Genomic DNA, 13686 nt, shown 5'->3' on the forward strand with positions numbered 1-13686 from the left:
ATCCTGTGATTATTCACAAAACAAGTATTTATCCACAAAATTGCAAGAGCAACAGTTTAAACTTCTTTACAACAATAAACAAAGAAGTTATGTCAATGCATATTCAAGTGCCTCTACAATGCAAATACTCCCTTCAAATCCCAGAAGTGTTCGCTGCCATGCTTGCCAGAAAAGATTTTGCTCAACAGTTTTACCTGAGAATATGCTGAATACAATCTATATAAGAATTAATGAAAGTTAAATAATGGTTCAGTAGAACTGTAGTTGCAAAAATAAATAAGTAATCAGTGACCATTTTTTAGAAAGGTTGCATTCCATACAATTCCACCTCAATGTCAGGGTCAGAAAACAGTACGACAGAATTAAGGCCTTTGTTCCTTTGTAGCTCTGTTAAGACAAACAGGCCATCAGCTTGCATAGCAGAATTTCCAGCAAAAATTCCATCAGCTTGGAAGGTTCACACACCTGCCTTAAATACTTCAAAGTGAATGTCAACATCCTATTCTAAATATTCTAAATATAAATTACTCTATTGAAGGTTGGGGTTTTTTAAAAACAAGAAAATGTCTTTGGCCTCTACTGTACAGCAACCATGAAAGCAGTAAAAAAAAAAAATAAGTACAGTATTCTAAGTTCAAAATACAATAGGATATTTGGGAAAGTTTTTTTGAAAGAAGCAAATATGGAATATAACCTTACATAAAAGGCATGACAGTTCCTTGCTTCTGTTTTTCAATGTCAACAATTCAGCATAAACTGAATTTGACATGCTGTTCTTGAAGACATACACAATAAAGAGGGAAAAAAGCAAACAATATCTATGAAATAAACTAACAAGTAATTAAATTGAAAGTCAAATGGAACAATCAATCATAGCCAGCTCTAACAATGACTACTAATCAGGGCAACCAGAAACTTGCAGGGGAAATCCCACCAATGACAAATCTTTGAGTAAAATCCTATAGAATTAAGTTTTGAGAAAGCTGTGCCAAAGTGTAACATCATAATAGTAAGAAAGAAAACTAAACCCAAATTTCAATTAGATGCAAGCACATAGTTCTGAAGCCATGAATTTCCATTCACACATGAACTTTAGCCCCAAATTGAAAATCTACTTTCCAAAAACCACGTATCCATCCTTTCTCTTACTCCTTTCTAGAACATCAACGCATTATCCAAGCACAGCTACGCTCATCCCTCAGTCATGTTCTATCTTACTGGCAAGAATTTTAGGACAAACAAAACTAAAACAAACACTAGGCTAAGTAATTAAATGCTTTAACTACCATTAAAACACATAAATGTCCAAGATAATGTCCTTCCATTCCACTGCTAACTACTAATGTAACTTTCTCCATTGGAAAAAAGAAAATTATCATAACTTCTTGACATTTGATGTAGACCTATTTGATGCAGATCTATTTGATGCAGACCTAGTTGATGCAGATCTATTTGATGCAGCTGGATCAATCTGCACAGAACACTTCATTCCATTTTCCATTTGCAAGACTTACCAGTGACAATATTTTTGTCACCTCTATGAAGTTTTTGAGCCCAAGTGTAACAAGACAATTCAGAATTGGCATAATGCTTCAAAATCTGCTATCCAAAAAAAATCCTCAAGTAAGCAGGACACTACTTTTTATGCCAGCCTACATTTTAGGTCCTGCAACTTCCATACCAGCTTGAACATTCATTATTTCATTTTCATCATCCATTGTTACCAGAAAGAAAAGGTAGAATGTTTCTGCTACCATACTTTAGTTCCAGGTACAACAGATAGCAAATAAAGAAAATCTCAGCACACCTATTTTTCAGGAGCTCCCTTCCATTAACAGCTCTGAGATTTACTTCCAGAGGCATGAAACCTTTTTCAACATTAGCAAATCACAATATTCTATCTCAAATCAGCATCCATGTATATTTCAGTATGAAGCCAACCTGTGCACATAAAGAGTAGAAATATCGGGATCATAACATCATTTTTTTTTCAATCCATACTAGTAATGTTGGTTTATTTTAATGGAAAATAATTTTGGCCAAACAATAGTGGGTTGACTTAAAACCTAGACATGTAAGGCTGTTTTGTGTATATATGTCCTTCCTACATTCAGAATTACAGAGCCAACTGCTATTAATAATTGCTGGCTTTTTTCATCTCACATTGTACCCACTTCTGAATGCTTTTTAGATTGTTTTCCTAGTTTGTCTAGTTCATTAAAATCATCCTCTATTATCTTCTGACTAACCAGTCTTGCTTCCCTCAATTTTGCTTTTCCACAGTTTACCATTACCCTACCATCTCTATTTTACCCTAAGAGTTTTACAGAATCTATTCTGTCTCACTTTTCTTATGCCTTCTTCCACTTTTACTCTTCTCTACTTGTATTTGCTCCAGAAGCACTTATTGCTATCCTTAAAATTCTAAGTATCTAATTATAAATTCAACCACCTCAAAACAAATTAATAGAAGCACAGCACCCCTCCCTTGCCTCATGAATAGAGCAATTCCTAGCTACTGTAAGCATTAACATTATCTTTAACTTGAACGTACATTGATTTGTTTTTAAGCTGCTACCAATCCTTGCACAGAACCCAAGTCACATCAATGGTTGAGGAAAACAGCAAGTTTCCACCTGACCCACAGCAACAAATTTTTGTTGTTGTTGTTTTTTGGAAAAGAGGGGGTAAAAGAAGCCAAATGTGAATACCTCCCACTAAATACAAGATACAGTATTTCAGATATATCCCATCACTTTCTACACACCTCCTGTCTCATGATTCCAGAGTGACAGGAAGAGGAAAACCAACACCTTGCACAGTAAAAGAGAGATAAGTATGCTGTGCGTAAAAAACAGCTGTGAACCAGATGTGAGAGCCAGGCAATTCAGAGCTGAAAGCACACAGACATACACAGGTTTCAACAAGTAAGCAGAATGAGTAGACCACAAAAGAGAGGAACCTCAACAATTTAGTCTTCTGAGGTAAAAAATAGTACTAGGTACTATTCCATTCCATGACCCAATTGCTTCTTTATTTGTACAAGACCTTACAATAAAACTGTGAGTGCTGCCAGGCAACAGGGATGGTGGGAAGGAGCCTCTATTACAGCATCATCTAGGGGGAAGGGGAGGAAAAGCAGCCCACCAGAGTATTGCCTCTGGTCATGCCCAAGAATCTGCCATGGAAGAGTGAAATTCCTAGAGTCAGCAGGAGATGCAGTGCATGGCAGCTCCTGTGAGAGATGTAAGAACCAACAGGAATATACATCAAAACTCAAGAATGCTTGAAAATCCATGTTTGGCGAGAGGTCTTGCCACAAGCTGCTCAACAGCAGTAGTGAAAGGATTCTTCAATTTGAATGGAAAACTCCTGGGAAATGCTACCCATGAAGCAGCACTTCAACAGTCAATGCTGTGCATTTATTATGCTCTCATCACACAGCTGGTTGGAATTGCCCATCTACTTACTCAGATGAACACAATACGACTTCAGACTGGGTTTAGAATCACTGGAGACAAAAAAAAATGTTTTGTTTCTTTATAGAGCTCTGAATAAGTAAGTGAGCAAAACCACATGTACTTTCACTTACAGCTTATTCCTATTAATGTAAGGCAGTTCATTTAAACCAGCTCTACGAACATTTCCACTTTTCATATGAACTGTGAAGCAAGCATAATTTCTTCTTCTTGTAGTTTCAAAAGTTAACAGAGGAAAGAACTCTGTACTTCAATCATACAATAAATTTAGTATTTTCAGGCATATCTCACAAAATTATTTAGGCTACATATGACAATAGAGATGTTCAAATGCATTGTTAAGATCAGTGACTATTTTAAACAGTTTAGAAAGCAGCCTTTCTTTTGCCTTCTTTGGTCTCTCCTTGTCAACATTTCTCTTTTGCAAAGAGAAATTTCTTTGATTATTGTTTGCTTGTTTTGATTATTGTTGATAAATAAACTTTTAAAAAGAGGATTTCATTATGGTGATTGCACATAGGGGAAAAAAGACCCAAAAACATAAAAGTTACAAACGAAAACTAAACAGACCCAGCAGTGCCTTTCCAAACTCTGGAAAAGTAACTCCACTAGATGCAAACTGTTCAGCTCGGTAGCTCTGTATCCGAAAGGAAGGGCGCCTGCAGACCCAGCTAAGCGACCTTCCCTGCTCGTCCCTTTGGAGGGGAGCCGCGAACCCTCGTGCTCGGCCTCGGCCCCGACCCCAGCCCTCCACGCCCGGGGCACTGCAGCCCCCGAGAGCGGCTTTGGGCTGTTCCAGCGGCTCCAGCCGAACAATTCCTGCCTCCAGAGCGGATCGGCAGCGCACGGGGGTCCCTGGGAAACTCCCCCAGCACAACACGAATTACGTTATTCGCCGCTCCTTTTCTCAGGGCTCCTTTTCTCACACCTCCTCGGGCGCGGCAGCCCCGTCAGGGGCTGGGCTGCCGGGCACGGCGCGGACAGCGGCGGGCAGGGCCCGGAGCCGAGGGGCAGCGGCCAGCCAGGCACCGCCAGGCGCAGCGGCTGCGCGCAGACTGCAAGCGGCCGCGGGCGGCTCCCTCCTCAGCAGCACAGCCAGGGGCAGCGTCAAGGGGAAGGCCGCGAAGGGGCTCGGGCACCGCGGCGAGGGAGAGGAGCTGCCGGCGGGGCCGGCACTGACCTTGCCAGTGGTGCCGTCCCCCAGCACCACCAGCTTGAGCTGGCGGTCCGGACTCTCCTCCTCCTCCGAGTCCGACATGATCTCTACGGCCCCGGCGAGAAAGGATAGGCTGAGAGCAGCCGGGAGGAGACGGGTGCAGGAGCGAGGGCGGGACAGAGAGAAGAGCGAGCGCCGCGCTCACGAAGCCGGCCGCAACGGCGGAGCCACCGCCGCCATGTTCCTTCGGCGCGCCCTCCGTCGCTATGGTCCGCACGGGCGAAACCAACAGCAGCGCTGAGAGAAGGGGGGAAACCGTAAATTGAGGGCGGGAGCTACAGCTACAAGTCCAGCTGCTGCTTCGGTACACACCCACTCCTGCCCCACAGAGCCGGGAGATGGTTCAGCCCGGCTGTCGGCCGCACGCTCGGTGGCTCGGGCCCCGCAGTGACGCCGCGCGCGGTAACTAAGCAACGGGGGCGGGGCCATAGCGCGCGGGGGGGGCCGGCCCGTGTGGGGCTGGCCGGGGAGGCGGCGGCGGTGCGCTATGGCAACTGAATAAATAGCTGTGGCGGCCAAATCGTAGAGGCACTGAATGGTTTGCGTTGGAAGGGACCTTAAACATCATCTCATTCCAATACCCCTGCCATGGGCAGGGTCAGCTTTCTCTAGACCGGGTTGCTCAAAGCCCCGTCCAGCCTGGCCTGGAGCGCTGCCGGGGATGGGGCAGCCACAGCTTCTCTGGGCAACCTGTGCCAGTGCCTCACCACCCTCACAGTGAAGAATTTCTTCTTGATGTAATCTAACCCTGCACTCGTTCAGTTTAAAGCCATCTCTCCCTTGTTCTATCCCTACATGCACTCCCCTTCTCCCATGCAGTCCCTTTCTGGCTCTCATTCCCACTTTAGGGGGTCTGTATAGTAAGGTCACTCTGGAGCCTTCTTTTCTGCAGACTGAACAATCCCAATTCTAGGGACTTTCTTAGAGCTGCAGAACTTTTCTATCCATATAGACAATCAGTAAGAAAACTTGTAAAGATAGTGCTAGCTGAATTTTAGGCCATTACTTTTATTACATACCATGGCCAGAGAGAACAGGCTATCATCTCCTCTTTTGCATCAGCCTTCCCTGAGCTGAAAACTGCCAGTGTCCCTTCAGACGGTCATCTTTGCCATAGACTAAACAGCTCCTCCTCAGTCAATCTTTCCCTAGGTTGTCTTTTCTAGACTCCTGGTTATTCTTCTTGCTTTCCTTTGGCCCCTCTCCACTTTCTTGCAGTACTGTGCCAAAAACTGGATAAAGTACTTCTGTTGAGGCCCTGGGAATACTGAGCAGAGTGGAAGTATTACTTCATGTGTCTTGCATACAAGACTTCTGTTTATATATCCCAGTATGATGTTTGTTTTCTTGACGGTATGACATTGCTGACTCACACAAATCCTGATTTACTAAAAGAGCCTCTGGATGCTCTCCTGTTGCTGGCATTTCATACACGTTGAAGCTTTATTTCTGTTTGACTGTAGTACTTTCTGCCTTTCCTCATTGAATTTAATCCTGTTTCAGGCTACTTGCAACATTTGTCAATAAAATTTTATTTATAATGTTGTCCTCCAAAATGCATGTCAACCATCCCAACTTACTTATATCTGTAAGTCTAAGAACTACACTTTCTATTCAAAAGTCATTAATAATGATATCAAATAAAACCAAATCTGTTCAAGCCTCTATTTGACATATTTTTCCAGTATGAGTGACAACAGTTCTTTGGGCACTGTTTTTATGACAGTTTGAATAGAAACATCTAGAACTCTTTAAAGTATAGATGTATTTTAATGGATTCAATAACAAGCTAAGAATTTTTAGAACAACTGAATAGGAATCATACCTGTTTCAGTCTCTTTCAGGTGTTCTTTTTGAAATGTACGTCTGAAATTGCCAATATTACAAGTACACTGTTCTACTCAATCTTCAGATGGATCAAGAAAGTTCCATATTGATCATGTATTCATGTGTTTGCATAATTGAGGCTAAATGCTTTTCCAATTACATTCTGGAAAAAAAAAATAAAAAAGGAGAGGGGACAGATACACCATAAAGTACATTAAATTCTAATAAAAAACAATACACACACCTTTGTCACTCTATACTTTGAATCAAATTAAATGTATTCTTCATTATTTTCCACTTCAGACCATCTTTTAGCCTAATGGTACTGCAGGTTTTCTCAACTTGGCACTTCAGCAAAATCAACATCAGGGCTCAGCTGAACAGCATTTCTTGGAAGGAAGAGCAATAGGGACAAACATGGAATTTTCCTTTATGATTTCTGGAATACTGAGTAGTTGTACAATTGGCATTAGACATTTAAAAGCTCCACATCTCACTCCAAGGCAGGCACATGCTTGATAAACCACTGTTGGTGGAACTGCTCATATATCTGAAATGCCACCTCAGTCACATTAAGTAAAAATATGAAATATTTATTTAAATCTTTGAAATATCAATTTAAAGCTTTATGATGATTTTGAGGAGAAACGGGTTCTATTGAACCCACAAGATGAGAAGCTGCATGTGCAAAAGCAGTATGATAAGAGAGCAAGGATCTTTACATGTCCAGACTACGTGTATTTTCATTTGAAATACCACAAAGAAATGCATGTGTTATAATTATCCCAAAATTTAATTTGCTTCTCTTTAATCTTCAGTGTTGTATTCACAGGCTTAAATTTGTCTTTAGCCCATGTATCTGATTTGTTTAAATAAGCAGTTATGTATTAAAGCATAATTTTGGAAATACAATGAATACTTGGTATGGATAAACACACATGCTTGCTATTGATTACTAAGAAGAATGAATGGAAACTACCCCAGGACATATCATAGTAATGCAATTGGACAACTCAGCTCCTAAAAACCTCTTTGCTTAAATCTGTGAATAACAGGGATGTACTAAAATTATTTTTTACTATATAAAGGATGAGTGTACAAGAAAAAAGCTGCCTGGTGGAGTTAATGCTTTAACAATAATACTACCAAAGAGTGTTGTTTACCATTATTTAACTTTAGTGGCATAACAGGGCAAACAATCTGACTGCAAATCTTTACTCATCTTGCTTGCAATGTTCAGCAAGTACATTAACAGCATGGTGTGGTAATTTTGCACAGAGTGGTACAAATTTTTGCTATCAACTCATCCCCTCTGGGAGGTTTTCAAATTGAACTATTTTTGTCATTGCCATCTTTACTAAATATGGATAGCATTTTATAGATGAAAGGAAGCTATTCTCAAAGTGTTTGATACTTCATAGTTAAAAGAAATACACAAAGTGTGTTGAAAAGCATTGGAATTAAAAAACAGAACACTGCAGTAAAAGAAAACATGTATGTCAGTATAGAAATAATTTGAAAGTCTTATGCGTTTTTTAAATAATAAGAAAAAATCCTTGAGCAGTTACTTTGAATGGAGTTTTCACTAAAAAGTGCCTGGGTCACCAGAAAATAAATATCTATTGTTAAATAAATATATATTATTTGACATTCTGTCTATATTTTGATATTTGCTCTTTTTGGTTTTCATCATAATTTCTATATATACTTTATGCTATTTCTTTGTGATGAAAATTCACTGCTAACCCACTGGCAAATGAGAATATTGTGAATAATAACTGAGATTACAACAATTTTTAAATTCCCATGTTTCATTAAGTCTACAAACAAGAAAGTAATTGCATCCTCATTCTCCGTCAAGTGTTGGCCTATTACTTTACTTGACCATTTTCTACTGCGTTAAATTGACTTCTTAATATGCGAAACAAATGGTATAGATAGTTTTCTATATCCGTACTTCCAAAAAAGCAAGGGAAGAGCTACATTGCTCCATTTCCCTTCATTTCAATAGTTCTTGATCAGTGAAGCTGTGAGCATTTGAAAACACCTCTCAGGAGTCCATGGAAAGCTGCAGGGAAAAGTAAACCCAGAGGACTTTGGTTTAACCTACACAGATGTTCTCTTTCACTTGAGGACTTGAAGAGTCTGAAAGATCAATTGTTGTTACTGCTTAATGCCATTTAGTAGATCTTCCACCTTCTGAAGAACAAAACCACTTGGTTTGGTTCTTCAGAATATCACTGAAATTGTTTCAGTTCAGTTTTAGTTGCAAAGGCCTGACTATTTAAAGGCTTGGTAACTCTCCCTAAGTAGAATCTCTAAAACTTCTGAATTAGTTTTTGGGAGACAAAGGTCTCAAGAGCGTGGCAGGACAGGTCAGAGATGTTTAGGAGAGGAGACAGGCAGCAGTGGAGGAGTTATAGCTTATATGTAGGTAGGAAAGGAGGGCTGGAAAGGGAAATCTGGGGGAATTTCTGAGGATCAGAGACAAGAGTGAGAGTTTTTACTATTCATTCTTCACAGTCCACATTTTTATGCAACGTCTTTGTCCATCTCAAGAGACAGAGCCAGGTCCTGACCTCACCTCATTTGGGTTTAAAGGAATTTTACTTCCTGGCCCCTGTGAATTTTTGTGTTGTTCTTGGATGCCACGCATTCCCTTTCTTCCCATTTACCCCTACAAATCCCCATTAAAATTTTTAGTGCAAGACATTGATTTTCATTTCTGCTCATGTTTTGAGGTGGCAGTCAGAAATACTCCTTTTTTTACCTGTCATTTTGTTACAGTTTAATTAGAAAACCATTTTTGATAATCAGTTTCAGTTTGAAGAAGAAATTGCACAGTTCCAGTTTTGGTTCCTTTGCCCCCTTGTTCTTAAGTTACCGTGACTTAGCAATTGTGGCGTACATAGTCCTCCATGTTTGCAAATGCAAACTGTACAAATGCAAACTAGATCTCTGAATATGGAAGGATTTTTTTAGAATATAGTATAAGCTTGTACTCCCTTATGCAAGTATCTACAAAAGCACCAAAAATCATTGTCTACATAGGAAATAGAGGTATGCTTCTCCCAAGTTCTGAGAAAAGGTGTGAATCAAGATGACTGTGGAATCTGCACTGAGAGAAAAGGAATAGCATGTGTGAGAGCCTTCAACCTTTTTGCCATTCTCTTCAAGAATGCAGGGTCATTAGCTGCCAAGTCATCTGCACTGTCCTTACAGCACTTGATGGAAACAACACACTTCTCAGAGTGATTGACATGAGCTGTGTCCTCTGTTACCAATACAGAACATCCATTTGTTCTGCTTTTTCTGTCCATGCTTACACAACAATACTCATTCTCTTTTGAGTTTCATTCATACCAGTTTTGCTATTTCAAGTCTCTGTAGCTGGGTTCTGTGCATCCTCCTCTTCTTAAATGTGGAAATTGACATTCCATTTGTTTGAATGAGCAAAGTGTCCTTGAAAAGAAAAGCAAAATTGTTGCCACAAAAGTGGAGGGTGTATTTAAAAAGAAAATATATTTACTTCCATTATAATGTCGGGTTTACCACTCATCTCTAGAGTAGAGAGCAGCTGTTGGTTTTAATTGCACTACAGATTTGCAAATAAAATCCAAATAGTTTCTGTCATCTCTAATGTCTTTACCAGACACTGTTTTCTTCTGCTCTGCTTGATGACTGTGCCTTAAGTGAAACTCAGTGATTAATGTGCCTGACTAGACAGACAACTGAGTGGAAATGGTAAATAATTACTTGTTTTTATACACGTAGAAAACAGTTCCTACTCAAGTTGGAAATCCTTGCTTTTGGAAGAGCTTTCTTCCATCTTGCTTCCTGCTAACCTAAGGTCACGTAAGGAGTAACTGTTTTTAATGCTGTTGGCTGCACTGATGTAAACGTCTCTGGCCCAGACACTGCAGTGAACAAGACTTTCCACACAGGAATATGGTTAAACTGAAGGCTGCAACTTTTATGAACTACATTGCCTAATAAAACAGAGAAGAACCACTAGCCAGCTGTTCCCCACAAACTACCCAGTAAAACAGGGCCAGTGAGGTTCACCAAGCACAAGACTGTAGAGGCCAAGCTAAATGTTTAAGAGAAAGCTGACCGCATCCTCCCTCTGGCAATAGTGGCCATGGTATGTGGTCCCACTGAAACTATCTCCTTTGACATTGACTCTGCTGGGCAGGGGAGAGAAATGTCAGCAGTAACTTATTAATTTGTTTAAGGCACTACCTTTTCCCCTGTATTGTGGAAAGGGAAATAGCTCACTGGCACCTGGCTAGTATTTAAGACATGGGCATTAATTCTAGCCACAGTTAACATGAAAAACCCACATTGGAAACCTGCTCTCCTGTTGCGTGAATGGACAAACAAGTTATCTTGTCTTTCCACTAGCTGAATTCACTTATAAAGCCACACCACATTTTCAGTGTGGTAAACCCTTTTTCTCACTAAAGCACACTATGTAACTCAGAGCATAAAGTCCAGCAACAACCAGGATAACAACAGTTAGAGAAAGAGAAGGGGTCAAAAAGACCTACAAAATAAATACTAATTTACAAATTAAGTACTAACTTCTACTGAGACGGTCGTGCAAATTTGGAATTTCCCACATGAACAGAGAGGATCACTGGGAACTCCTGTTTATTGTCCCCAAACCACAATGCTTGTCAGAAGAATGGAGAAAACTTTCTCATAGTCTTGACCTGTTACCAGTTCAAAAAATAGGTTTTTTTAATAACACTATGGAAAATCTAGAATTATTTTCCAACATGTACTGCAGCTTTGGAAGGATCCACCTGAATTACTGCTGTCCTGTTGTTGAATTTCTGAAGTATACCATCAAGTTCCATCACAAAAGCAGGAAAGCCATGTGCTCTCACCACTTTTCTTGGAAGTTTGTTCTAAGACCTGGTGGTTTCATTCCATGTTTTGGGTTTACCCTTCCAGTTCTTTCCCCATCCTGCTGATGGTGGAGTGTGCAAGCAGCTGCATGGGGCTTGGTTGCCAGCTGGGGTAAACCACAACATCCCACCTGACAGAGAAGCTTCCACCCAATCACTTGCTCCCCCTCCCTCAGTGGGAGCAGGGAGAGAATCAGAAGGACAAAAACAAGAAATGAAGGTTGAGATAATCACAGTTTAATATGTGAAACAAAGTCACACACAGAAGCAAATTTTTTTCTTAAAGTAATTACTTCTTCCCATCAGCAGGCAGATGTTTAGATTCTCCCTGGAAGGCAGAGCCTCAGCATGCCTATTTGGGAAGACAAGTGCAATAATCAAAAATGTCCACTTTCCTTCCCGTTTCCCCCAGCTTTTTTTACTGTGCACAATAATTGCATTTGCTTTTTTTCACACAAAAATCACATTTCCAGTAGATCTAGTAGCCATCTCATTCTTCTCTTAAACTATTAGCTATTAAATCTCATCTTCTCTAGAATATTTAGTTACTAGTTTTTAAGTGTATGACTTTGCAATCTCTATGGCTGAATCTTGTCCCACATCAAGGGTTTTGGACCACAGTTATCCAGTTCTCTTGGCCCAGTACCTTGAGCCTCTGCTGTAGCTTCCCAAATCTTCTTGCCAGTTAATCAGCCTGATCCCATTTTTTGTGGGCAGCCCTTTAAGAAATGCATTACAAAATGTTGTGCCTGAAACTTATTGCTCAGATGGCCCATCCCCTGCAACCTGATACTTCTTTCAGTAACATCCATCATAATTTCCTCTTTATCTAATTCTCCCATCTTCACCTTATCTACCGATTTCCATTTTTCTGCCTTAATGTGTAGCTCCTCTGTGAAAATTCACACAGATGATATCTTCCTGAGGTGGATTGACCCTGGCTCAGTACCAGGTGCCCACCAAAGCCACTCTGTCACTCCCTTCCTCAGCTGCACAGGGGAGAGAAAATACTATAATAAGGTTAATGGGTGAGAAAATACTATATAAGGTTCATGGGTTGAGATATGCACAGGGAGAGATTTCTCATCAGCTACCATCATGGGAAAAAACAGCTTGACTTCGGAAAATTATTTTATTTATTACCAATCAAATCAGAGTAGAAAGAGAAGGATTAAACCCAAAACTTAAAACACCTTTCTTTCACCCCTACCTTTTTCCCAGGCTCATCTTCACTCCCTAATTCTCCAGCGCCTTCCCCCAAGGGGTGCAGGAGGATAAGGAATGAGGGCTGTGGTCAGTTCATCACACATAGTCTCTACCTCACCTTCCTCTGCAGGGGAGGACTCCTCACACTCTTCCCCTGCTTCACCATGGGTTTTCCAAGGGTTACATCCTCCTTCAGGGATCTGCCTGTTCCAGCATGGATCTTCTAGGGGCTGCTGGTGGATCTCTGCTCCACCATGGAGTTCAACAGAGCACCTGCCTCTCCAAGGTCTGCATTGCAGGCTGCAGGGGGATAAATCTCTGCTCCAGTGCCTGAAGCACATCCTTCACCTCCTTCTTCACTGACCTTGATGTTTGCACATTTGTTATTCTCACTTCTCTCTTCAGTTGCACTTTTGCAGTTTTTTCCCCCTTCTCTTTAACTCCTAGAGGCACCACCACTGTCTTGACCTTGGCCAGTGGCAAGTCCATCTTGGAGCCAGCTGGTATTGGCTCATGTTGGACATGGTGGAAGCTTCTGGCAGCTTCTCACAGAAGCCACCCCCACCCCCTGCTACCAAAACCAGGACATGCAAACCCATACACTATCATGTCTAAATTGTCCATGTCTAAAAAATCTTTCAGCAAATCAGCCATCACATTAATATGACACATGAAGTAAACCTGTGGTGCAATGCACCCTATTTTTCACTTGCCTAGGGCTCCTTATTAACATTCTTTTTCACTCTGAGCTATATGTCAAAAGAAATCCCTTGGAAATACATCAATTAAAGCTTTTCTATAATCTATCAGTCTGTGAAGACTGTGTGAACAATTCAGAAGACAAACTCAATTTTCTGAATAAATTTTTAATTGCAAATTATATTTAATATCATTTGATATTAATATGATAGCAAATATATCCCTTTCAGCACTTTTATGATCAGCTTTCACAGCAATAATTATTCACTATTGATCTTCATCCAATGAACTGCACACACATGAGTTTAATGAATCTTGATATTGGAAACCCTCTGCAATCTCCTTT

The 13686-nt window shown here is 40.6% G+C and overlaps 1 protein-coding gene across 2 annotated transcripts in view; it reads right to left on the reverse strand.

The window, feature by feature from the left end:
- The window catches only part of RAB28 (RAB28, member RAS oncogene family), a 62718-nt gene extending 57796 nt beyond the window's left edge, over positions 1–4922 (reverse strand). For both annotated transcript variants that reach the window (XM_021554454.3, XM_021554453.3), the window contains exon 1: positions 4660–4922. In XM_021554454.3, coding sequence (XP_021410129.2) covers positions 4660–4737 — 78 coding nt within the window. In that variant the 5' untranslated portion in view covers positions 4738–4922. The remainder of the gene's footprint in view (positions 1–4659) is intronic.
- Between the last annotated feature and the right edge of the window lie 8764 nt (positions 4923–13686).

Source organism: Lonchura striata, chromosome 4, assembly GCF_046129695.1.
Source record: "Lonchura striata isolate bLonStr1 chromosome 4, bLonStr1.mat, whole genome shotgun sequence".
NCBI lineage: Eukaryota > Metazoa > Chordata > Aves > Passeriformes > Estrildidae > Lonchura > Lonchura striata.